General features: G+C 42.8%; 1 protein-coding gene across 4 annotated transcripts in view; it reads left to right on the forward strand.

The window, feature by feature from the left end:
- Window positions 1-27,193, forward strand: part of LOC126332220 (uncharacterized) — a 42,527-nt gene that overhangs the window by 10,925 nt on the left and 4,409 nt on the right. Inside the window, exons 1-2 of one of the 4 annotated variants that reach the window (XM_049996564.1) lie at window positions 15,015-15,075; window positions 19,135-19,359. The exons of 1 other annotated variant lie outside the window; for it this stretch is intronic. In XM_049996564.1, coding sequence (XP_049852521.1) covers window positions 15,048-15,075; window positions 19,135-19,359 — 253 coding nt within the window. In that variant the 5' untranslated portion in view covers window positions 15,015-15,047. Of the gene's footprint in view, window positions 1-15,014; window positions 15,076-19,134; window positions 19,360-27,193 lie in introns of those variants that run through there. 2 more of the 4 variants (XM_049996566.1, XM_049996565.1) reach the window with 2 other exon arrangements.

Here is a 27,193-nt window from a genome sequence, read left to right on the forward strand (position 1 = left end):
ACTATAAAAAATTACTGTATTAAGTGATGTTTTATGTAATATTCTCCCAGAGACACTTGATCGGGAGCACTAACTACCTCATCTTTCTTATTTGGGTGTTTTTATTTCTTTTGGTCAAAGAAACCACTCTGAGAATTCCTAGATTGAGAAACGGAAACCAACGTTATTTTTTCAAGTACTGATGGGTCGACACAGTCCATCAGGACAAAATATCGATTTGCTGCTGAAGATCTCGCGTACGACAAGTTTTCTAGAGGTCGAATGCCTCACCTCAACTTTCACATGACTCTTGGGAACGTACCACGCCTGTAGACTGCTTATTCTTACTTTGTTTAAATTTATGGTTAGGACCCATCTCGCAAGCCGCACCGTTAAGCCGAGATGTCCGCCTTGTGTGACATACAATGTGCCTCCTTCAATACAGTTGTAATCGTTGAGCCACACCCAGAAGTTATGGCAACTGATGACTCGCGGCGATGGCGAGCGTCCAGCTAGGTATCCCCGAGCCCGTCACACCCGTACCCTGCCATTACTGGGTGAGCCACCGAGGGAAGCAATCGAGTTTAGACATGCAGCACAGAAAGACACGGGACATAATTTTTGGCACTAATATCGGCTCATTTTTGGCCCTCACGATTACTTTAAATCAAATATGGGGCCCACTAACTCAACCGAATATTTGAAATGGAAAACTGTGTCCATCAGTTGCAGGCCACGTAAGTTAGAAAACAATGAGAAGTCTTAAAATAAAGACTTACAAACACACACATACACCTCTGTATTTCAGATGTCAAATATAACACATCCTCTTTAAGTATATAACCGTTCAGTAACTAATTTTTTTCAGAAATTGTAACAACTTTATCATCAAATTTTTCTGTCCGTCCACAGTGAATGTACTGAACTTGGTGGGCTGGTGTGCGGACGGGGGAATATCGTGGCTGCGCTGCAAGCGTAGATCAGAGTAACCTCTTCGCACTGCTTCACGTTGGATCATTCCAGGGCGGTCTAATACTGTCGCTCTCACATCAGATCGTTCACGTTCGGCAAAGCGTTGCGGTTATAAGGGACTGGCGGTGCTCACCACTCCCCAAGTCCCAAATGCCGAGTTCGCCAAATCCTTTCCCTGTATGCGAAACTGAGGCCCTGAGGTGGTGATCATTTGTCACGTCACAGGATAAATATCTGGCTTATTGAATGCCTTGCACGAGAGCAACTATTACCCTCCTTGAACAACTTCGTTCTAGTGACATCCTAACAGTCTCGAAAAGCTTGAGATTTATTCGCATGGTCTATCTGCTAAAGAGCACTCTACTGTAATGGCAATAAGGACAGGATTTCTCTAACCAAGGGCACTTGTCAGCAGTTAGGACACTTGGTCCAGCTTCACAGTACTCGTAACAATAGTCACTGCCTATTAAAACTTGTCCTCATAAAAACAGTGTCCAGATCGGACAAGGTACTTTACAGTCCATTTAAGGAAAGCCAATTCAAAAGGCATGAACAAAAAAAAAAGGTAGTTACTGCTCTGGGGAGGTGCTAAACGAATAAGACACCTCGAAGACGCACACGCTCTGTAGTGCATCTGTTACCAGAGGTCTCCCACACTCTCACTGTTACGCGAACGTAACATAATCTTTCCACAGTGCGAAAAATGAAATTCATGCTATGTAAAAAAAGGTGAAAACCTATCACAGTGTTATCAGTAGTAAATATCAAATAGTATATAAGTCTATTTTTAGTTTCTAACTCTAATAAAACATGTTTCCTTCTGTTTGTTGTAGTTTACGTGGTGAAACCAAAGAGTCTCTGTAAACCAACCCTATCAGACTGTCCCAAGAACTAGGACTAAAGCAAGTTCGTTAGCACAGCTTCAAGAGACTGACTCGTCTGCGATTGAGTGAGGACCAGATGGCTGGCCTACTGACTGAAGACATCTACAGTATTCAGAGAAAGCAAGAAATCACAAGAGCGTCAGAACTTACCTCTTTTTCTAGCAACAAGAACTGGAGGAATTGACTAATCCTCTTTCATGCTTCACGGCAGCCAATAAATCACACCAGCATTACATTTGGGCGAGAAACTGACTCCAAAAACTTGTGTTTAAAAACATTGTTTTCCCTGTTTTTTATCTTTCTGTTGGCCTTGTAATAGTTTTATACTGACGCAATAAAACTGTAGTTTCATGTCGTCAACTGTTATTTTTCAGTAGTAGAATATACACTCCTGGAAATTGAAATAAGAACACCGCGAATTCATTGTCCCAGGAAGGGGAAACTTTATTGACACATTCCTGGGGTCAGATACATCACATGATCACACTGAAAGAACCACAGGCACATAGACACAGGCAACAGAGCATGCACAATGTCGCCACTAGTACAGTGTATATCCACCTTTCGCAGCAATGCAGGCTGCTATTCTCCCATGGAGACGATCGTAGAGATGCTGGATGTAGTCCTGTGGAATGGCTTGCCATGCCATTTCCACCTGGCGCCTCAGTTGGACCAGCGTTCGTGCTGGACGTGCAGACCGCGTGAGACGACGCTTCATCCAGTCGCAAACATGCTCAATGGGGGACAGATCCGGAGATCTTGCTGGCCAGGGTAGTTGACGTAACCTTCTAGAGCACGTTGGGTGGCACGGGATACATGCGGACGTGCATTGTCCTCTTGGAACAACAACTTCCCTTGCCGGTCTAGGAATGGTAGAACGATGGGTTCGATGACGGTTTGGATGTACCGTGCACTATTCAGTGTCCCCTAGACGATCATCAGAGGTGTACGGCCAGTGTAGGAGATCGCTCCCCACACCATAATGCCGGGTGTTGGCCCTGTGTGCCTCGGTCGTATGCAGTGCTGATTGTGGCGCTCACCTGCACGGCTCCAAACACGCATACGACCATCATTGGCACCAAGGCAGAAGCGACTCTCATCGCTGAAGACGACACGTCTCCATTCGTCCCTCCATTCACGCCTGTCGCGACACCACTGGAGGCGGGCTGCACGATGTTGGGGCGTGAGCGGAAGACGGCCTAACGGTGTGCGGGACCGTAGCCCAGCTTCATGGAGGCGGTTGCGAATGGTCCTCGCCGATACCCCACGAGCAACAGTGTCCCTAATTTGCTGGGAAGTGGCGGTGCGGTCCCCTACGGCACTGCGTAGGATCCTACGGTCTTGGCGTGCATCCGTGCGTCGCTGCGGTCCGGTCCCAGGTCGACGGGCACGTGCACCTTCCGCCGACCACTGGCGACAACATCGATGTACTGTGGAGACCTCACGCCCCACGTGTTGAGCAATTCGGCGGTACGTCCACCCGGCCTCCCGCAAGCCCACTATACGCCCTCGTTCAAAGTCCGTCAACTGCACATACGGTTCACGTCCACGCTGTCGCGGCATGCTACCAGTGTTAAAGACTGCGATCGAGCTCCGTATGCCACGGCAAACTGGCTGACACTGACGGCGGCGGTGCACAAATGCTGCGCAGCTAGCGCCATTCGACGACCAACACCGCGGTTCCTGGTGTGTCCGCTGTGCCGTGCGTGTGATCATTGCTTGTACAGCCCTCTCGCAGTGTCCGGAGCTAGAATGGTGGGTCTGACACACCGGTGTCAATGTGTTCTTTTTTCCATTTCCAGGAGTGTATTTCATTATCTGCACCCACACATAATTATTGGCAAAGTATGTCTGTATATTAATCATACAAAACCCAATTCATCCATTCATGCTAACCTCGTACGATCCCAATACCTATTTCGCAACTTAACACGTTGACTGGAACGACAACAGCGGTGGACACAGCAGAGACTTACGACAGACACAGTGGCTTGGCTTTGTCTTTCCTGGATAAAGCGTGAAAACTTGCAGCGCAGAATACACGGTGTCTTCTCTGGTTTTTCTATATGGCGGCCCAAGGCGGATAGCAAAACAGTTATATTACAAGCTATTATGCATTGAATCTGTGAAATACCATGCTAAGATACAAGAAGTTTGCATCATCACTGTACAAAAATGTGATCCTGTACCATCTCAATCACTGTATATTCTACACTGAAACATAAATACCAAGGAGGTGCTAAACATTAATGCCTACGAATTATACATCTAAAATGTCAACAGCATAATACACATCGTCGTCGTAATAATATCATAACATCTCAGTCAATTCTCAAAATCGTCGTAGCTTCCTCCAATAATTTCAAAACCTAAAAAAAAAGTTCTCTGCTCATTTCAATAGTGTCATCTACCTCAAACGTACTTTAAAAATCATGATCGAATACCAAATATACCATTCAAAGCTCTAATAGTATCGCAATGGTTCCGAAAAATATGAAGGGTTCAGACAGTACAGACAAAATACAATTTCATAAGTGTGAAGTTATCCAACTGCGTAATTACGTAAACATCTGTCACTGATGTAGTAAAATAAATGTTTGTCTCTCTGAGTTAAATAATCAGATAGATGTGTAATTCTGTTTTAGAGAAACATGGTACCGATGTGTAAAATTGTATAAGCAAATACCATATTAGCTAGGGCTCCTTGTGCTTGCCAAACACATGGTACACAAAGTAAGCTTGTACCCCCTGAGGATTAGTGTAATTATACCCTCAGGTGTTACAGATTACAGAAATGGAATGAAATGTATCACGGAAAACCTTTGTATCATTGTACTTCAAATATCTTTAAAAATAAATGTTTTAAGTACAAAATTAATCACTCAAATACGTGTACTGTATCGCTAAACTGTGCGTCTTGTTGTAAGATAATCTCTGTGGAAGTGTCGCAGTTATCGTCCTCCGAAATCTAAGTTCTGCAGAAGTCAATGTACTTACCTCATGATAAACAAACGTGAAATGCTTTGCGTATAGATATCTTAGCTATTACGCTTATTGCCGTGATGAACAAAGTACTGTGCTGTAACGGATTGTTGTGCTACGGAAAAGGCTGTCTCATTGTAGCTATACCACAAATGTTACTACTGAAACATGTTTTACTTTCCAGAATAATTCAGAAAAACTGTGCAGATATAAAACAGAAACAGCGCAAAAGCAACATTGTAAATGGTCATTCATTAGTAGCGTCGTGATAAAATCGTGCAGCTGTCACATAAACTAACCATGTGTCATCTGGTATCTCACAGAAAGTACTTTAAATCCAGAATGTATTTTCAAGAAAACCAAAATGTTGCATTAAAATCTCATTAGCAGTACTGGTAAATGTTCTAAGTATGTGAGCCTGATAGTCGTTACGTAATCGTGCAACTAACAAGCAAGAATGTACACACACAATAACACTGTGTCGTCTGTTCACTATAACAATGCATTAGTAATTACTGTCTAAATATGTTCCCTAGGTTCTAGACCGGATAGTTATCTTCAAACATTGTTGCAGTGGAAAGTTATATGGCAATGACAAAGTTAAAAAAAAAAACAGATTATGTCTCAATAAATGGTTTTACATGTAAAATGTAGTGTAATCCTTCACTCTTCCTAGTGCGCAGAGTTTCAGCTTCAAAGCAATTGTCATGTTGTATACGTCGGTAAAGAATACTGGAATTTTTCCTAAGGTTGGCGGCTATGTTATTTATCTCTGAGCCAGCCGGCGCATGTGGTTGCCTGCGGTGCGAGTCATTGTCTGTTTCTTTGTTGGCGCGCGTCGTTATTGGGATTTGGAGATCTAACTTCTACAAATTCACCTTGTCGAGAGGGCCCTGCCCTGTTTGAACCACGCCAGTTCTGATGAAATTCAGGTCTGTCGTTTTGTCGGTAGTTTACATAGTTTCTTGTTTGTCGGTCATGTGGTGGAGAATTTCTCCCGGAATCGTAACTGCGCGGTGGACCGTTGCGTCTGAAGTTTTCTGTCTCCCTTGATAATAATTGTTTTGGTTCCCATATTGTCTGTTTCTATGGTTATCTCTATCATATTCATTACTACGGAAGTGCGATCTTTCTCTGTAACTGTTATTCTGCCATCGGTTGTCATACGGGTGGTGTCTGTTTTGGTCACGATTTACGTTGTAAGAATAGCCTTGTCGTGTCCAGTTATTACTTCTTTCATCGCAGAATTGTGACGGATGTGACATGTAATTGTTGTGTTCCAGTTTTCGTGTCCCGCAATTGTCAGTGTCAATTTCCAGTTCTTGTAAGAGTCCCTGAAAAGCTCCAGTGTCGTCTTTGTAACGTCCTGCCAAAATAATATGTCGTAAATGTTCAGGCAATTTGATTAAGCAGATGCGGATGAGTTCTGAGGGGCTGTATGAGTTTGACAGGTACTGATTCTTGTGCAACATGTCTTCAAAATATTTCAAAAGACTGGAAAATTCAGATTGTTCGATATGTTTCATCATTATGATGCTATATTTTACTCGGTCTTGTGATGGTTTTGACAGGTACTGAATCTTGTTGCAATATGTCTTCAAAATATTTCACAAGACTGGAAAATTCAGATTGTTCGAAATGTTTCATCATTAAGATGCTATGTTTTACTCGGTCTTGTGTAGCTTGAGACCAATATTCTGAGAGGAAGGCATGATAAATTCTCCTTCACTGTGACAATCGTGAATGACCGATCGCATTCTTACAGCTGGTTCGTTCTCTAAATACACACACATAAATTCTAATCAGTGCTCTAATGACCAGTTGGGAGGAAAACAATGAGAGAATTGATGAAGCCACGCTTGTGGATGAATGTCGTTGCCGGAATTCTTAAATGTTTTGAATTTACGTGTAGTAATGAACAGCTTTTAGTCAAAATCATCATGTCGGCAAGTCGCATATCGGTCACTGTTACTTCGTTTCGGCGTTCCATCTCAAAATTCGGTGCACCTTGCCAATTTCTTTCATAATTTCCGAAATGCCCTGTGTTATTATTTTGTGGCTTTTCCGTATCTCTAAGTCCCTCTTCCCGTGTTGGAGCGCGAGTGTCCTCTGAAATACGTAATTCTTCTATTACCTGTGTCAGCTGATCTTGTACTTCCCGGATTTCTCTTTGGTGTTGTGTATTAATTTGATTCTGATTTTGTTTGAATTTCCTAATTTGTTCGCACTCTTCTGTGTCATTAAAGACAACCGGTTTTGTGTCATTCAGATTATCATCTACCTTCGTAGATAAATTATTTAGCTGATCCGAAAGTTCAACTACTTTCTCTGATTATGAACTAATTTCCTGCATGTGTCTTTCTGAACCAATTATCAGTGTATCTACTGTGTCTTTTAAGTTGCGTAACCGAATCGGTAGATGCAACTGAGTCAATTTTAGCCCACAAGGTCTCATGATTTTCATGAACAATGGTTTGTAGTTCTTTTATGGCTGCTTCGTGATTCTGTAATGCATTTTCATGCCGCGAAAAAATAGGTTGAAAATGCTCATAAATTTGTGTTTTTCATTACTGACTTTTCGACATTTCGATTCGATTTTATGTAACTCAGTAGTTAAATCTTCACGTGTTTGGTCAAGCCTGGTGTCTAACTTCCGAAGATTTTGTTCCATTGTGTCTAACTGTTGCAGTGTTTGTCTCTAGTGCTGTTCCATTGTGTCTAACTTTTGAAGATTTTGTTCCATTGTGTCTAACTTTTGAAGCTTTTGTCCCATTAATTGTAATGACAATACACTGGTGTCTGAAACATCTTCCTCAGTGCTATTCGGCAATGCATTTGAACCGGCAATATTTGCATTTTGAAAAGCAGAAAATGTGTCTTGACTTATTTGAAAAAACGGCGACGACGCAAAACCTGATTCTACAGTATTTGCAAGATTGTGTCCTGTCATTTCGGATTACTGAGGCAAGCTGTTGCCGACCGATCGACCGATAATGCTTCCCTGTTCACTAATTGTTTCACTGCCTACACCATTATTTGCAGCCGTCTCCACTTCCCTATGCACAATGACCAAATTACTGCTTTGAACATTAGTTAATTCATTACACGGTGGCGCTAACACACTGCCTTCGTCTTCACTGTCATTTCTCAGTTTACTTTGGAACTAGTATTACGTTTTTCACACGCCATTATTGTCACTATATTTCACACGAGAACACAGAAAAGCACAATTTGAAGAGCAAAATAAAAAAACACATTAACAAAGCATTGAAAATAATATCTCGTTAATTGCAAGCGCAGCTGCGAAATGCTTGGTGCAAATCTACATGCATGCCACAACTGTTTTACTGTACAAGAATGAAAAACTACAAAGAAATTTCTCCCTACAATTACGCGCTAGCAATAAACAAAGGCTGCACTAATTACACAAACTACAAGAAAAAATCAGAAGATTCAAGTGAGGTATCCTCGGCTAAGGGTCGACATATGAAACGTCCCCTTAGAAAAATTATACATGACTGTGCTTAAACTGACACACAATATTTTTTAGCGCAACGCAGTCTGACCATCAAAAATCCATACAAAAGAATGGTCCTGACTTACATTAACCTATACCTTTCACAAAACACTTACCTCACAAAAATCTTCGTTACTCGAACTACCGCAATACAGCGAGCGCCACTAAAGCCGACAAAATAAAAGATTCAAACTACTGAAGGCACTAACTACTGATAGGCATAGTTAGCAAATGAAAGATTTTAATACAGAACAAACAATGTATTTACCTTAATAGTGTTCAAAAGTCATAAATATATAGCAGTTCACGACATCCAGTCTTACAAATCTTAAGATTCATGCAGATGCTTCCCTGTTTTCCAAGGGCATCTTTAACTTTCCTGTAGGCGATATCTGTCCCTCACAAGTGAAATGTGCTAATAAATCCTTACATTTTTCCTCTAGAAATTCCTACTTAGTTATTTTGCACTTCCTGGCATGCTCATTTTTTAGACATTTGTATTCCAATTCGCCTGCTTAACTTGCTGCAGTTTTATATTTTCTGTTTTCATCAAAAAATTCAGTAACATCTTCGTTATCTATGGATTTCAGCCAGGTGTTGTCTTTTTATTTATTGTACCCTGAGCTTCATTATTTCATCTCTCATCGCTAACCATTTGTCTTCTCCTGTATTCCTTTCCTCTGTTTTAGTCAATCGTTGCCTAATGCTCAATATAACGCTCCCTCTGAACCTATGAACAACCTATGGTTCTTTCAGAAATTTCGAGCTGCCATCTCCTCAAATTTCTACTTCTTTTGCTATTTCCTTCCCTTTACTCTACAGTTCATAACTAATAAATAGTGGCCCGAGTCCACATTTGCCCCGGAAAACGTTTTACAATTCAAATATTTACCCAATGACCTTTCAACAGAGTTCGAACCAATGTTTTGCACCTATTTACAATTATCTGTACTGCTGGAAACGGAAGCCACCCCACCAACAACGAGGTCTATATTTTACACAGCTGTATGGGAGGAGCGAAGGTAGTAGCCAATCGTATACGTTGAGTATTTAAGTCAATCCTTACAAACATGTAATCGATCCAAGCAGACTTCACAAACCTATAAGTACACTTGGAAACTGCTCGTATATTTGGTATGTGTGATTCGTCGATTTAATGTTCAAAGTTCCCCTCCAAAAACGATTAAGGGAAATGATTCTATTTGTGTGACTGTTCAACTGACAAATACCATCATAACAATTTACAATTAGGAGCCATGTGTAATAGGGATTGTGGCGTCTCGTTTTCTTCGTGCGTTTACTGGTGCAACTATGTTTGCTAGCGTTGTCTCTCCATGAGTCGCAGCAGCAGCGTTTATCAATATCTAGTACCATGCTACTATCTTTGGAAGGACGTGAGTGATTTAGAACTCGGGTGTGACCAGTTCGGTTTGGACGAAGCAGCAGGTAGGTACAGCAGCCTGAGGACATGCCAGGACCGCTGGCGGCATGCAGGCATTGCCGGATCTAGTTGCCAGGGCCACAACCTTGTTGTCCACCGGACCCAGGACGTTTGAGTTGAGTGATTTTTTTAAAAACAAGAAAAAACTGAGCAACCAACAGTAACTAAGTATGGCCCCGTCCACACCGAACTATGCCTTCCCTGAATCCCATGTGTCATTTACATTTATTTCCTTTAAAAGAAACACGAAAATCATCATGAATTTGTTCAAGGAACAATCATGTATACTAATGTAAACGAAGATTTCACAAGTACGTAGTACAACGAGACTGCTTGGAATCATTGCGCGTCTCTATTACGAGAAGGAGGAGCAGAGCGAAAAGGACAAATACTTAATATCGATAAACTGGGATGCAGTACCATGATTTTATCTAAGGAGTGAAAGTAGTTCTACGGGTGCTACCACTGAGAAACCTCAGTTCGAATTTTGGGCTGCCGAAAAGTCAAATGAAACTCCACAGACAGAATATGTGTCTATTACCTAAGTGTGGGCACAAAACAGAGTGTGCTGATGATGGATGATGCTCGTGGTTGGGTTCTGCATGGAGATGGGCTTTCCTTGGAGACCGATCGAAGCGCGAACACGGAAAAGAAACTACTTATTCTGCACATCGTTTTGCTATATTCATTATCTTCAGCGTTTTGTGGATTCGAAAGTGAAATTCTATGTACCGACTTGACATAAAATCCTTGGAAGTTCTGGTCTTACGTTAAATCAATAAGTGGATCGAAACAGCATATCTAGACACACTGGGGCGATAATGGCATTGAAACAGAGGATGACACGCGTAAAGCTGAAATACTAAACACCTTTTTCCAATGCTGTTTCACAGAGGAAGACCGCACTGCAGTTCCTTCTCTAAGACCTCGCACGAACGAAATATGTGTCCAAGGAATAGAAAAGCAACTGAAATCACTCAACAGTGGAAAGTCCACTGGACATGACGGGATACCAATTCGATTCTACACAGAGTACGCGAAAGAACTTGCCTCCCATCTAACAGCCGTGTACCGCAAGTCTCTAGAAGAACGGAAGGTTCCGAATGATTGGAAAAGAGCACGGGTAGTTGCAGTTTTCAAGAATGGTCGTAGAGCAGATGCGCAAAACTATAGGCTATATGTCTAACATCTATCTGTTGTGGGTTTTTTTAGAACATGATTTTTCTCGCGTATCGTGTCATTTCTGGAAACCCAGAATCTACTCTGTAGGAATCAACATGGATTCCGGAAACAGCGATAGTGTGAGACCCAACTTGCTTTATTTGTTTATGAGACCCATCATATATTAGATACAGCCTGAACAGTCCCGTGCTGACATGCAGAGTCTATGGGTGCAGGAGGTTGTCTCCGTACCCGTACACGTCCATACACCCGATGCAATTTTAACGAGAGTGGTCCATCCAGGCTACATGTTCCTAGTAATCAGTAGCCCAAATTCGGTGTTGACGGCCCCAGGTGAGGTGCTAAGCTTTGTGTCGTGCAGCCATCAGGGTACACGAATGAGTCTTCGGCTACGAAAGCCCATATTGATGTTGCTGCGTGAATGGTTCTCTCGCTCTTCATTGAAATCTGCAGAAATTCGAGGAAGTTTTGCAATTCTGTCACGTTGAAAGAGTCTCTTCAGTCGTCGTTGGTTCCTTTACTGCAGGATGCCGTGATGTCGGAGATTTGATGTTTTACCCGATTCCTGATATGCACGGTACACTCGTGAAATGTTCGTACCTTGGAGAAGCTCTGTACCATCGTTTGTGCGAGGACTATAACACTAAGTACAAACTCTCTTCATTCTTGATAACCTTCCATTTTAACAGCCGTAACTGATCTAACAACTGCATCAGACACCAGACACTTGTTTTCTTATATAGGCGTTGTGCTATATTCTGCCTGTTTACAAACCCCTCTATTTGAATATGCCTATGCCAGTTTCTTCGGCGATTCCGTTGATGTATTTAACATCTCACCCCACCTAGGTCCTACATGTACTATCCTCTAGGAACAGAACTCTCCCCTTCCAACTGGAAAGTTGTTTGGTCTGCAGAGTGAATAGTATAAACGATCAGTGGAATCAATACATTTCCATTCATCAGGATTGGAGCCGTACTGCATTATCAGAGGCTTTGGTAATAGAAAGAGAATCTTTATTCTGAGCCTTTGCGCTATGTACTATTTTTAGGTACTCACTTTCTTACTAGAGTTTTCTCTTCTCAATGCACATTTAACAAGTACTTGCCTCAGCTGATTTGGAGAGTCATGTCACTTAACTTACGTGGACAACACTCTATCCGTTTCCTCGCCTCTACTACCGTGAGAAACAAGTGAACGATGTGGTATAATAACCAGTCTTTTTGACAACGTTTGTTGAAATAGCGTTGATAATAAATATGACAGAGCGAACAATATACAGCTTTTCGAGTACAAGGAATATCAATCTGCTGCAACCAAAGTTCCTCGAACGATGTTATCTACGCTGTTCATTGGTCATAGAAATCTCGTGCAGTGTGTCCTATAATTTTGCTGAAGCCTGTGGAATTCAAAACAGATCGTCCTACCCAACGACGCATGAGGAATACACTACATGAACGAAAAAGTGGTGTAAATAGTCATGGAATTCCTAAACGTCATGGATGAGTCTCCGGTAGCAAATGTTGTTACAAGGACGCCAGATTTTCCGTAGAAGCCTAGACATTCCTACAGAATTTGAGAAAACCTTTGATCCCGTTATGCATAGAGGTAGACACTATGAACATATAATTAAGCTTATGACTTATGGCACATGTACATACGAGCAATCATCCGCCTATCCTCCATCCATGAATGGAATGGTAAAGACCTGTATTTAAGTGAATAACAAAATCCGCGCTCTTCCAACGTATATATCCTGCGTCCCGCCATCCTGATTTAGGTTTTCTGTGATTTCCCTAGATCACTCCAGACAAATGCCGGAATGGTACCTTTGAAAGGACACTGCCGACTTTCTTCCGCATCCTTCTCTAATCCGTGCTTGTGCTCCGTCTCTAATGACCTCGTTGTCGACGGGACGTTAACCACAAATATTCTCCTCCTCCTCCAACGTATATACAAGACAGTTATCTACTATTGGACTAGCCTCTAATATACATTGACGGAAAGAAATCGTAACACCAAACATAATTGATCTCAGAGTAATAGAATTTCGGGACCACATTTGACAAGGCAACATATGTAATCAATTTTCTTCGTAAGATCACAGATTAACACATGCGCGTGGTAAGGCACTGCAAATAAGAAATGCTGGTACATTAATAACCGGTGTAACTTCTAGAATTTTGATTGCAAACATGCAAACTACCATGCATTGTGTTGTACAGGTGCCGGATGTCAATACGTGGGATGGAGGTCAATGCCTACTGCACTTGGTCCGTCAGTACAGGGACAATTGTGGATGAAACCGGAGCTGTCGTCCGATGTTGTTCGATTGGAGCTATATGTGGTGATAGCCGAGGCCAAGGCGACAGTATGTATAGTATGCTGGGGTGCAAAAGCGGTATGTAGGTGAGCGTTATTCTGTTGGAATTCAGGATGCATGGGCTAATCGTGAGAGTGCTCTTGCTATCATACGAACTCACACCCCTGACCATAAGTTCCAGTATAGACCCAGTGTGTCTAGCACGCATACAGGTTGTCAACGGCCTTCGACGTCAGCTATGCACAACCAGCTTTCATCAGAAAACGTATCAGACCTGCATCCTGCGTTCAGTAACCTCTCGCTTCACACCTCTGATTTCGGTCATGACAGTGTTTCGGGTTCAATGAAATCTACGTTATAGGGTGTCTAGCTCGGTGATATTCTTTAAGTAATTGATTTGTAATAGTTCGTTGTACCACCACGATACAAACTATCAAATTGCTGCTGCAGACGCAGATATAGTACGATGCCCCTGCCATACGCCGAACACGATGGTTAGGAACCTAGTATCCTTACGACGTTCATTCCCGTGACCACAGCGGCCAGCAACCATGACAGGGCCATGCTGTCGCTGCTCAAGTACTTACTATTCTTCGACTTTCAATGACCCTGTTAACACATATCGTTAAAACGAATGTCACACTAGATAAAATCTGGGAGTGCTCAATTGAATAGGACACGTAACATATCCATATAACTGATCTCCGAAGAGTCGTCATGAGCATTTTCTCCGGCGTTCCCGCAGGTATTTGCAGTTTCGTATTTGATTGTGTAGTGGAACTCAGTCCAAGCAATTAGTCGTCGCGACTTCCATGCGTCGCATAGCGTCGATAAAGTGTCTGTTTCATTCCCGTCACAAACAAAAAGATACCTTCCTGTAAGTACAAAACTTGCCCGTTAAAAATGAAAAGGTGTTTGGATTGCAAAATGAGTAGTAGAAATTATCAATGGCATGACTACATCTCCTTGCATCCGGATTTGAGCAGAGATTCTTTATCAGAGGCTTTTTTGATAGAAAAAAATCTTCATTTCGAGCCTGTGTCTAAATAGTGTTGTTCTAATTTTAAAGAAGGTTGTGAGCTATTTCTAGGAAGTCACTTTTTTACTTGCACTTCCTCTTTTGGTCGGCAAATTTAACAAATACTACCCCTAAGATATGTGTGACATGTCAACTCAGCTGTGTTGGTGCGCCGTGACAACTTACGAGGGCATCCGCCTTTTTGTTTTCTCGGCTCTACTACAATGACGCCGAATGAGAAGTGCAATCGTCTTTTTACAAAGAGCTCGAACAAAATTTAGAAATTTGTGGTAAGGTCTTATGGGACCAAACTACTGAGGTGATCGGTTCCTAAGCCTACACACTACTTAAAGTAACGTACGCTATGGACAACAGTCACACACATGCCTGAGGTAGGACTCGAACCTCCGACGGGGGAAGCCGCACGGACCGTGACATAGCGACCTAGACCACGCGTCTGCCCCGTGAGGCTACATCGAATGAGAACGAAGTGAACGGTGCAGTATGATAACCCGTCTTTTTGACAAGGTTGTTGAAATACCGTTATTAATAAATATGACAGAGCGAATGATAATGCAGCTTGACAAGAACAAGGAAAGTCAATCTGCTACTTGTTGCTGCAACCACAGTTCCTTGAACGGAAAATCATAAACGAACGGTACGATAACATTCGATGATGTCATCGGGTGTTTAAACATATATAAATGAAAATGTAAGGCCGATAGCAATAGTATTTCTTAGCGAGTACAATGAAAGCTGCTCTGTTGTTTGTTGCTGGTAGGTATTGGCAGAATTTATAAATTTTCGTTCACGATTAACTTTTCTTCTTTCGTTTTTTTTCTTTTGTACAATTCCTGAGGTAGTAGTTCGCATGAAAATCTGTTTCTATACAATTGTTCACTGCTGCTACTATGGACGTAGTAGAAATGGGAAACAGCTTTGAGTATTGAGATGCTTCTAGGAAGATTTTTCCATTTACTTGTGGTCTCGATCAGTGTTAGAGCATAGATACTCGTGGAAAAGTGTTCGTGTTGTCTATATCAACAATTTCAGTCGTCTGAGAGTATGTCTCGAGTGATTACGAATGTCAAGTGCCACAGCTTAGCACTTATATACACATGAGTAGCTAACTAGGAATTGTAACGAGCAATAGCGGGTCAACCAGAGTCGCCACGTGGAGATAAAAATAACGGGAAACAGACTATACTGCATTTTACAGAATTGCAAAACGAAAAGGATAACACAAGTTAAGGAGAGATTAAGGATGCCAAATCAATGGAATGACTGAGCTTTGAATACAGGAATTAACGAACGGCATATCAGACAATGAGAGAAGTAATCTCTTACTGTATACTGAGCAATTACTCGTCTGTAGCAACGATAACTTTGGAGAAAGCACGATCCACACAAAAGAAATTCACTTCGTGGACGAAATACCAGCTTGCCTACAGAAGGGTAAACAGAAAGGCAGTGAGGAAAACGAAACCCATCATAATATATTACAGTGTTAGTTATAGTCGTAGTAATATTGTTTTTGTTGATAATTATCAGTTTGACGATAAGGAGTTGAAGTTTCTGCAGTCTTAAGCTTACTAACCAAACGCGCTTACTAACCAAACGCGCCGCTCGTCTTTGCGTCTTCTCTGCATTCTTTGCCTTCTCTTTTGATGCTAGACGGACGAGCAGAACTCGCTAAACTTGTGAGTGAGTATTGCTATTGTACCTCTTTCATGGAAGAATTTCATTCAAAAATGGTTCAAATGGCTCTGAGCACTATGGGACTTATCATCTGAGGTCATCAGTCCCCTAGAACTTAAAACTACTTAAACCTAACTAACCTAAGGACTTGACACACATCCATGCCCGAGGCAGGATTCGAACCTGTGACCGTAGTAGTCGCGGGGTTCGAGACTGAAGCGCCTAGAAACTCTCGACCACACTGGCCGGCGAAGAACTTTATTGCCGTGAGAGGTTTCCTAAGATCTGAGACTGACAACAGCTTTCACTACAACCGTTTTTCTGGGGTCATGTCCATTTCAGGTCGCTTCGGAAAATTACTCCTAAGTATGTTTTGGTTACAGTGATAGATCGCTAATAGTGTAATTCAATAGCAATGTGTTTATACGCAATGCATTATACTCAGTTACTACAAGGTCAACTTAGAGGACCTCCACCAACTGTCGATCCCCTCCAGATTTCCAATGCCCTACAGTCTTGTGACGTCGCAACATCGCTACATACTACTGCGTCACTGCTAAATATCTCATGGATTTTCCGTCATTATAACTAGATCATTTATATACAGGATGTTGAAAGAAAGTATTCCATCTTTTAAGAGATGATTTGCTCTTTGAAATGCACACCTTCACAGGCATGAGCACTTGTTCATCTTCACTTCTGCGAAACACGTCAAGTCTATATAAGCTGGCTGCTATCTCGAATCATCCACAGAATGCAATAAACTAATGAGCAGAAAATGAGACCACATTAGTTTGTTGTTATATAGCAGCATATAATCCATATATTGTGCCTGGAGTAAAAAAATATTTTTATGTGACTTATGTACCTGCTTTTCCATAGCAAATGGAAACAAGGTTTCTAGTCCGAATATCGCTGTCTACCGATACAGTATAGAGAGTTACGACCTGATCGTTACCACACTAGTGTTTACTGTGTGCAGCAACGATATAAATGTAAGAGAATTGGAATAAATAAAGTTTTACTGTAGTCAGCCACAATTTGGTATTCCAGTGTTGTCGGAACGAATTTTAGGTAGGACAATAGAAAGGTCACAAGGTCCACAATAGTTAAATTTGGTAAATAGCCAATCACCGAAAAATTGGGCAATGAATGTAATACGGCAAATAAATAAAATGCATTCGCGAGAGCTTAAATGTTAAGAACATGTGTAACATGAACACTGAAGACGTCAATCTGACCTGCAATAATGTTAATTACAATTCTGCAATGACCAGCAACACACCATAGAAACTACACTGTATTACGTAAATCATGGAAATGCTGTCTGTTTGAAAATATGTCTAATCGTGTCCAGGACAGAGAAATATTCTTTGCCGGTGACCTTGCAACTGAATCCGTAGAAACCGTCATATACGTATGCACGTAATGTCATTTACAGAACATAACATAAAATCGTAAAATTACTTTGACTGTGAGATAACCAACTTACTTTTGTCAGTAACATACAAGTTGCATATGAATCACTTTTAGTTTGAACTGCTTGGTGCATTGCCATAGTTGTGCACCACAGTATGAACAAATGTAGATATTACTGCTTTTTTTTACAATGATTATTTTACTGAAAATCTGTTGTAACTTTAACTGAATCGAATTTCGTTTAACTATTTCTTTTACTTACTACTTTCTCTGAATCTATGGTTTGAGGGCAGTACGCTGTTCTTTCATCAATGTCCCAAAAATTTACTATTACGCTGGCATGCCTATTACAGAGTAATGTAAATACTTGCTAGATGTTACTTTGGGATGAGTTGCTTCTGGCACGATGTAATGCTTATTACGAAATTGATTACTGCCGGTAGACTCTTCATGATGAGTGAGCAGACTAAGTAAAATATATGCACACAGGAGTCTTCATTAATTCCAATATTTTCTTGTGATCATGTTCTATGACCATGTATGAGCTGTCTTACTCATATTTCGCATTGCCACATACATATTATGACACAATTTCCATAACAATCTCCGTTTGGCATTTGCGCGCCAACACACACCTCTGTACCACACAAGAGATGCTTCGCAACTCATATCTGCACTTAGTTCTAGGATTGCATGCTCTTGCGCCAACGACGTTATCTTTCCATGAAATATATTCTTGGTAATAGTTCAATATAAATCCCTTGACACTGCCAGCGTATTTAATGCAATTAATATTTTTTGTGTCTTATTCATTCACAGAGCTTATATTACCTTTTGATAAAATCTAATTAATGACAAAATTCATAAATACATACAGTTACAAGAAATGATTATAAACTCAGCGGAAAAATACATGAGACACCGGGTATTACATACGACCAGATTTTGTAGGTCTTCGCTAAAGAACTTGTTCGAAATGGTGTTTGCTGTTCACCGTCTGTAATAAGAGGCTTCCATTATGCTGGAAATTGCAGAAAAACGTAGAACGTAAATGGTTTCATAAGCTGTACACAATAAATCCTGGATCTGTTAGAATTAATGTAAGTTCACTTACCCAGAACCGTGAATACGGTTTACAGTTTCAACAACTGCTCAGAGCTCTTAAGGTAAGCGTATTAGATCCCATTTGTACTGAACATTTCTAATGGTTTTATCGGAACTACAACCTCTCGAAATATGCAATACTTTTTGTTTTACACGGTGTATATCGTGACCAGTAGTGGCTATGTGACACTTCCTCGTCGTACCTTTCAAATTATCTTTCCAATTATCGTTTTCGTTCCATTAAAAGCGACATCTTGAGTTAAATCTGCAGTCAGGTACCGAAAACAGTCCCCTGTTTTGGTACAGTATGTCTTAAAACATTCTACATAAACGTCACAAATATGAGGTATTCTCCTACCATAGCTTCCCTAATATCAGTTACATTGTATTTCATGTACAACTTAGAGAGTACCAAACTATAGAGTATCATTACCATCCAGAGAAAATACATTAGCAAGCGGTTGAGCTGTGGCATGAGTCAGCAGAGTATTGTAAAACTAGCACCTGCCAGAGTCCCAGTACCAGACAGTAGTATCAGAGAGCTAGATCGTGAAGTGGCACTAACAGGCAGTGGACAAAGTTACGAGCTGTAATAATGTTCATTGTTTTCTACAGCACTGGTCGCAGTTGCGGTGGTGCACGGACAACCAGAAGAGTCGACCAATGCCGCCATCGTGGGTGAGGAACAGCCGTCCGCCACCACCCCGGCTGTGAGAACCCTGGTGGCGGCGTCGTACGCGGAAGAAGACGAGGATACCATTTGTGTCCAGGCAGACAACAAGTTCTACTTGTATGCCAATTCACTCAAGCTGTATTCTTGCTACAACCTGCTACCGAAGGGTGCGTTACTTTAAATAACACGATTTTCTGTTCACGATTGACAAGATAACCACGGACTGTTAAGTATAATATTTCGTGAAGTGTTCCAAAGTGAATGTGAGAATATGAGTTAAATCAAACCAACTAGGGAAACAGCAAATTCTTACATCCCCGTGAACACCGCAAGATTCTACACTTTACGAAATTGTAAACTCATCGAAATCTTCACCAAAACTATTCAAACCAATTTCCTGCACATATTCCATTTACTAGTTGTACCCTTAAATCGTCTGAATTTTTTAACTTTCTAAAGTTTAGAAACTGAGTTCCTTTGTTTGGATTATGTTGTATAACGCGACATGAAGTTCTCCATGAGCTATAGTCTCAATATTTAGCATGGGCGACGCAAGTTAGCACGAGTACTGTGTGGTTTATTTTGAAGTAAATATGTTGCAAGCTTTGTACCTAGATCTAGATACAATAAAATATTGTAAAATGATAGGCAAGGCACACTTTTCACAGTCCTTCGTTGAAGGCCGACAAAGGAAGTAGTGTACATCAACAATACTCGTTATACGTTCATAAAAAAATAGAAATAGGGTACAAGTTCAAAATTTATCCACCAACCTAGAGCCGAGAAATTTCGTGGACCGGTCAATACTGAGCTAATGTACCGGACGTCACCTTGTACTATAGATAATCTTGTCATTAAGTTCATGACCAACTCATAGAAAGCGCAACGACACATATCTCCAGTGTGCTGTGTGCCTAAGACAGGCGATGATACGCCATAATAATAATCAACCGCACAACCATTGTAAAAATACCCCGAATTTGAGGCATTTATAAAGAGCACCAGCCCACGCACAGTATTTCGGAGCCAGTGAAGCGTGAAAGCAGAACTTCGTAAAAGCTAGTTAATTATGTCAGACCAGAATATCGAGGTAGAAGGCGTGAAAAATAGCGTAGTCGTGTTACTGGTTGATATTTCCATCGAGTCCGAAATTGTGTCTGCAATGCGTTGATTAGCATGAAAGCAACGGTTATGCGTTAGCCAAAACCTGCAAGTAAATCCTTCTAATGGCTTGTAGATTCGCCTTTAGAAGTAACTTAAGATGAAAAATTAGTTCATGTGTATGTGTCCTTCGAAGTTGTGTCGAGTATTTAGAGACCTAAGCAGTCATAAGAATCTTGCTTAGTAATAATTTGTGTAAAAGCATCGTAGAACAGATATTATTAAACTAACAAGTGGCAGATCTATACAAACAGATATGAACACATATTAAGCTGTACCATTAACTTACTGTCCATGATGCGCTTGTAGCATAATCAATATAAATGTGGACGTGTATACAAATCAAGCGAAGAAGTTTACATATGTAGTGAATTTTTTATAAAAAAAAAAACCACGATATTATTGCACTTGGCTTCCGTGGCCGCCACCGGTAAGAGGCGGTGACCTTACAGTAAACAAGTCCAGGAATGGCTAAGGAAAACGCATTTCAGCACAGCTGTGCATATACTGTCAAGCGGTTCATAGTGCCCTCGTGAAATATTACGATAAATTCTCACGATAAGCAGACCGAAGCGCCTTCACTCCCAGGAACAATAATATTGCCGTCGACTAATAAACCGAAGGTCACCACACATCACAACAGTCAGTTCACTTCGACAGGGATCGTACAGAGCAATAGTGGCACAAGATACCCAGAATAATTCTTAAAACTCTAGTAAAATCGGAATCTTCTAGAGCAGATGAAGAGAGAGGGCTCACCATTACATATCTTTGACTCTCTCTCCAAACTATCAACATTTTGGTTATCTTGTGGTTTGCACACATAGTATCCCGAGCAATGGATTAAGGGTACTTAAGTATGCGTTGTTTATATACTTCTCAAATTCTGTAACTGAACAACAGGCTAACACATATGCCGAAGCTTTCGATTATTATATGTCATCCGATTCCAAAATACAGCTGATATCCAATCACGTCCGGGCAGAGTACCGGTCGGTGCATGATGAGCTGACAGGATGAGGAATACGATGATGGTATTTTTGAAGGGCTCAAATTGGCGGTTGCTAGTCAGCATGCCATTCCCAGAAGAGGTGTATTGTGAACACTGTGGACTGCACTATAAGAAGGCAAATAAAACTGTGTATTTGGAAGAGACGAATGAACACGTCTCCTCTTACTCAGGCACCGCGAATACTTTTGTGTGCCTCCAGTTTCTGCACAGACGATCAAAATGTGAATTAACTCTTTTATTCTCTACAAACATTTAGACATAGTGTCGAGCTGAGACTTCATGACGAACAGAAAATTCAGAAATAAGCCACGAACAGGAAGCACTAAACTGGATTTCCTTTGACTCGTCAGTCTTCTGACTGCTACGTTGCGGTCCACCACCATTTTCTCTCCTTTGTCCAATCTTTCATCACAAAGTAGCACTTTCAACCTATGTCCTCAGTTATTTGCCGACGTATCCCAAACATTGTCTATACCTACATTTTTTACCTTCTATAGCTCCCTCCAGTAACATATTAGCAGAAGCTCTATCATTCCGTCGTTCTTCTTTTTTCATTTCTTCACCTTTTTCATGGCTCTGCGCACTATGGGACTCAACTGCTGTGGTCATTAGTCCCCTAGAACTTAGAACTACTTAAACCTAACTAACCTAAGGACATCACACACATCCATGCCCGAGGCAGGATTCGAACCCGCGACCGTAGCAGTCCCACAGTTCCAGACTGCGCGCCTACAACCACGAGACCACCGCGACCGGCTCACCTTTCTCATGCAGGCATTTCGCCTTAGTTTGCCTGCATATTCTATTTGGCTCATTCCTAAGTGGCTTGTATTTCTGAACGACACGGAACGGATTTTTAATTCTTTCTTTCGTCGGTCAGCGGACGTATTTATTTTGTTATCTACTGTTTCTTCGCAGTTACCTTCCTTTTATCTACGTTCCTCTCTTCAAATTTTGCGACTGCCCCTTCACAGATGTCCATTACTCTTCAGCTGAACTGCCTAGTGAGTTATTCATTATGGCAGTATCTATAGCCTCAAACAACTTGTGTTCGCGAACAGCTGAGCGTGTTGATGGCCGCGGTCAGCCGTCTTCAGGCTGCTGCCTCGGAGTGTAGCGGCAGTGGGGAGTCTGGTGCGTCGCAAGGTACACCCCAGGTGTTACACGCTTCACCCAATGTCCCTGCTGTCGAGACATCTTCGCGGGTACCAGGCGCGGTTGGGCCACCCTCTCCCCATGTGGAATGGCGGGTTCAGCGGCGTACGCGGCGTACGAGGCGGAGAGTAAATGTGGAGGCTGGCCGTGTGGCATCGTCCACTCTGCCTGTAAGTGGACATGTGGCTGCTCCTTCAGCAAGGTCCGAGCAGGCACACGGGGGGAGTGGTTTTTTTGTTATTGGGAGCTCCAACGTTAGGCGGGTGATGGAGCCCCTTAGGGATATAGCGGAAAGGTCGGGGAAGAAGGCCAGTGTTCACTCTGTCTGCTTGCCGGGGGATCTCATCCGAGATGTGGAGGTGGCCCTACCGGCGGAGATAGAGAGCACTGGGTGCAAATTGTTGCTCATGTCGGCACCAATGACTCCTGCCGTCTGGGTTCAGATGTCATCCTCAGTTCGTACAGGCGGTTGGCGGAATTGGTGAAGGCGGAAAGCCTCGCTCACGGGGTGAAATCAGAGCTAACTATTTGTAGTATCGTTCCCACAACCAATCGCGACCCTCTGGTTTGGAGCCGAGTGGAAGGCTTAAACCAGAGGCTCAGACGATTCTGCGGAGATATGGGGTGCAAATTTCTTGACCTCCGCTATCGGGTGGAGAAATGTAGGGTCCCCCTGAATAGGTCAGGCGTGCACTACACGCCGGAAGCGGCTACAAGGGTAGCGGAGTACGTGTGCAGTGTACATGGAGGTTTTTTAGGTTAGAGGATTCCCTCCTTAGGCCCGACGCCTCCTGAGACGCGGCGAGGTAGGAGTAGGCAAAATGCAACAGGGAATAACAATATTAATGTGCTAATAGTAAAGTACAGGAGCGTCTATAGAAAGGTCTCAGAACTGATCTCATTAATAAACGGTCACAACGCCCATATATTACTAGGGACAGAAAGTTGGCTGAAACCAGACGTAAACAGTAATGAAATCCTAAACTCAGATTGGAATGTATACCGCAGAGACAGGCTGGACAGTGAAGGGGGAGGCGTGTTTATAGCGATAAGAAGTGCAATAGTAGCGAAGGAAATTGACGGAGATTCGAATTGTGAAATGATTTGGGTGAAGGTCACGATTAAAGCAGGCTCAGACATGGTAATTGGATGTCTCTATAGGCCCCCTGGCTCAGCAGCTGTTGTGGCTGAGCACCTGAAGGATAATTTGGAAAATATTTCGAGTAGATTTCCCCACCATGTTATAGTTCTGGGTGGAGATTTTAATTTGCCGGATATTGACTGGGAGACTCAAACGTTCATAACGGGTGTCAGGGACAAAGAATCCAGTGAAATATTTTTAAGTGCTTTATCTGAAAACTACCTTGAGCAGTTAAACAGAGAACCGACTCGTGGCGATAACATATTAGACCTTCTGGTGACAAACTGACCCGAACTATTTGAATCAGTTAATGCAGAACAGGGAATCAGCGATCATAAAGCGGTTACTGCCTCGATGATTTCAGCCGTAAATAGAAATATTAAAAAAGGTGGGAAGATTTTTCTGTTTAGCAAAAGTGACAAAAAGCAGATTTCAGAGTACTTGATGGCTCAACACAAAAGTTTTGTCTCAAGTACAGACAGTGTTGAGGATCAGTGGACAAAGTTCAAAACCATCGTGCAATATGCGTTAGTTGAGTATGTGCCAAGCAAGATCGTAAGAGATGGAAAAGAGCCACCGTGGTACAACAACCGAGTTAGAGAACTGCTGCGGAAGCAAAGGGAACTTCACAGCAAACATAAACATAGCCAAAGCCCTGCAGCCAAACAAAAATTACGCGAAGCGAAATGTAGTGTGAGGAAGGCTATGCGAGAGGCGTTCAGTGAATTCGAAAGTAAAGTTCTTTGTACTGACTTGGCAGAAAATCATAATAAATTTTGGTCTTACGTCAAAGCGGTAGGTGGATCAAAACAAAATGTCCAGACACTATGTGACCAAAATTGTACTGAAACAGAGGATGACAGACTAAAGGCAGAAATACTAAATGTCTTTTTCCAAAGCTGTTTCACAGAGGAAGACTGCACTGTAGTTCCTAGTCTAGATTGTCGCACAGATGACAAAATGGTAGATATCGAAATAGACGACAGAGGGACAAAGAAACAATTAAAATCACTCAAAAGAGGAAAGGCCGCTGGACCTGATGGGATACCAGTTCGTTTTTATACAGAGTACGTGAAGGAACTTGCCCCCCTTCTTGCAGAGGTGTACCGTAGGTCTCTAGAAGAGCGTAGCGTTCCAAAGGATTGAAAAAGGGCACAGGTCATCCCCGTTTTCAAGAAGGGACGTCGAACAGATGTGCAGAACTATAAACCTTTACTCCTGGAAATTGAAATAAGAACACCGTGAATTCATTGTCCCAGGAAGGGGAAACTTTATTGACACATTCCTGCGGTCAGATACATAACATGATCACACTGACAAAACCACAGGCACATAGACACAGGCAACAGAGCATGCACAATGTCGGCACTAGTACAGTGTATATCCACCTTTCGCAGCAATGCAGGCTGCTATTCTCCCATGGAGACGATCGTAGAGATGCTGGATGTAGTCCTGTGGAACGGCTTGCCATGCCATTTCCACCTGGCGCCTCAGTTGGACCAGCGTTCGTGCTGGACGTGCAGACCGCGTGAGACGACGCTTCATCCAATCCCAAACATGCTCAATGAGGGACAGATCCGGAGATCTTGCTGGCCAGGATAGTTGACTTACACTTTCTAGAGCACGTTGTGTGGCACGGGATGCATGCGGACGTGCATTGTCCTGTTGGAACAGCAAGTTCCCTTGCCGGTCTACGAATGGTAGAACGATGGGTTCGATGACGGTTTGGATCTACTGTGCACTATTCAGTGTCCCCTCGACGATCACCAGAGGTGTGCGGCCAGTGTAGGAGATCGCTCCCCACACCATGATGCCGGGTGTTGGCCCTGTGTGCCTCTGTCGTATGCAGTCCTGATTGTGACGCTCATCTGCACGGCGCCAAACACGCATACGACCATCATTGGCACAAGGCAGAAGCGACTCTCATCGCTGAAGACGACACGTCTCCATTCATCCCTCCACTCACGCCTGTCGCGACACCACTGGAGGCGGGCTGCACGATGTTGGGGCGTGAGCGGAAGACGGCCTAACGGTGTGCGAGACCGTAGCCCAGCTTCATGGAGGCGGTTGCGAATGGTCCTCGCCGATACCCCAGGAGCAACAGTGTCCCTAATTTGCTGGGAAGTGGCGGTGCGGTCCCCTACGGCACTGCGTAGGATCCTACGGTCTTGGCGTGCATCCGTGCGTCGCTGCGGTCCAGTCCCAGGTCGACGGGCACGTGCACCTTCCGCCGACCACTGGCGACAACATCGATGTACTGTGGAGACCTCACGCCCCACGTGTTGAGCAATTCGGCGGTACGTCCACCCGGCCTCCCGCATGACCACTATACGCCCTCGCTCAAGGTCCGTCAAGTGCACATACGGTTCACGTCCACGCTGTCGCGGCATGCTACCAGTGTTAAAGACTGCGATGGAGCTCCGTATGCCACGGCAAACTGGCTGTCACTGACGGCGGCGGTGCAGAAATGCTGCGCAGCTAGCGCCATTCGACGGTCAACACCGCGGTTGCTGGTGTTTCCGCTGTGCCGTGCGTGTGATCATTGCTTGTACAGCCCTCTCGCAGTGTCCGGAGCAAGTATGGTGGATCTGACACACCGGTGTCAATGTGTTCTTTTTTCCATTTCCAGGAGTGTATATCTCTAACGTCGATCAATTGTAGGTTTTTGGATCACGTATTATGTTCGAGTATAATGACTTTTCTGGAGACTAGAAATCTACTCTGTAGGAATCAGCATGGGTTTCGAAAAAGACAGTCATATGAAACCTAGCTCGCGCTATGCGTCCATGAGACTCAGAGGGCCATAGACACGGGTTCACAGGTAGATGCCGTGCTTGTTGACCAAGGCGTTCGATACAGTTTCCCACAGTCGTTCACTAAATAAAGTAAGAGCATATGGACTATCAGACGAATTGTGTGATTCGATTGAGGAATTCCTTGCTAACAGAACGCAGCATGTCATACTCAATGGAGAGAAGTCTTCCGAAGTAAGAGTGACTTCAGGTGTGCCGCAGGGGAGTGTCATAGGACCGTTCCTATTCACAATATACATAAATGACCTGGTGGATGACATCGGAAGTTCACTGAGGCTTTAGCGGATGATGCTGTGGTGCATCGAGAGGTTGTAACAATGGAAAATTGTACTGAAATGCAGGAGGATCTGCAGCGAATTGACGCATGCTGCAGGGAATGGCAATTGAATCTCAATGTAGACAAGTGTAATGTGCTGCGAATACATAGAAAGATAGATCCCTTATCATTTGGCTACAAATTGCCAGGTCCGCAACTGGAAGCAGTTAATTCCATAAATTATGTGGCTGTACGCATTAGGAGTGATTTAAAATGAAATGATCGTATGAAGTTGATCGTCGGTAAAGCAGATGCCAGACTGAGATTCATTGGAAGAATCCTAAGGAAATGCAATCCGAAAACAAAGGAGGTAGGTTACAGTACGCTTGTTCGCCCACTGTTTGAATACTGCGCAGCAGTGTGGGATCCGTTCCAGATAGGCTTGATAGAAAAGATAGAGAAG

The sequence above is a fragment of the Schistocerca gregaria genome, chromosome 2 (assembly GCF_023897955.1).
Source record: "Schistocerca gregaria isolate iqSchGreg1 chromosome 2, iqSchGreg1.2, whole genome shotgun sequence".
NCBI lineage: Eukaryota > Metazoa > Arthropoda > Insecta > Orthoptera > Acrididae > Schistocerca > Schistocerca gregaria.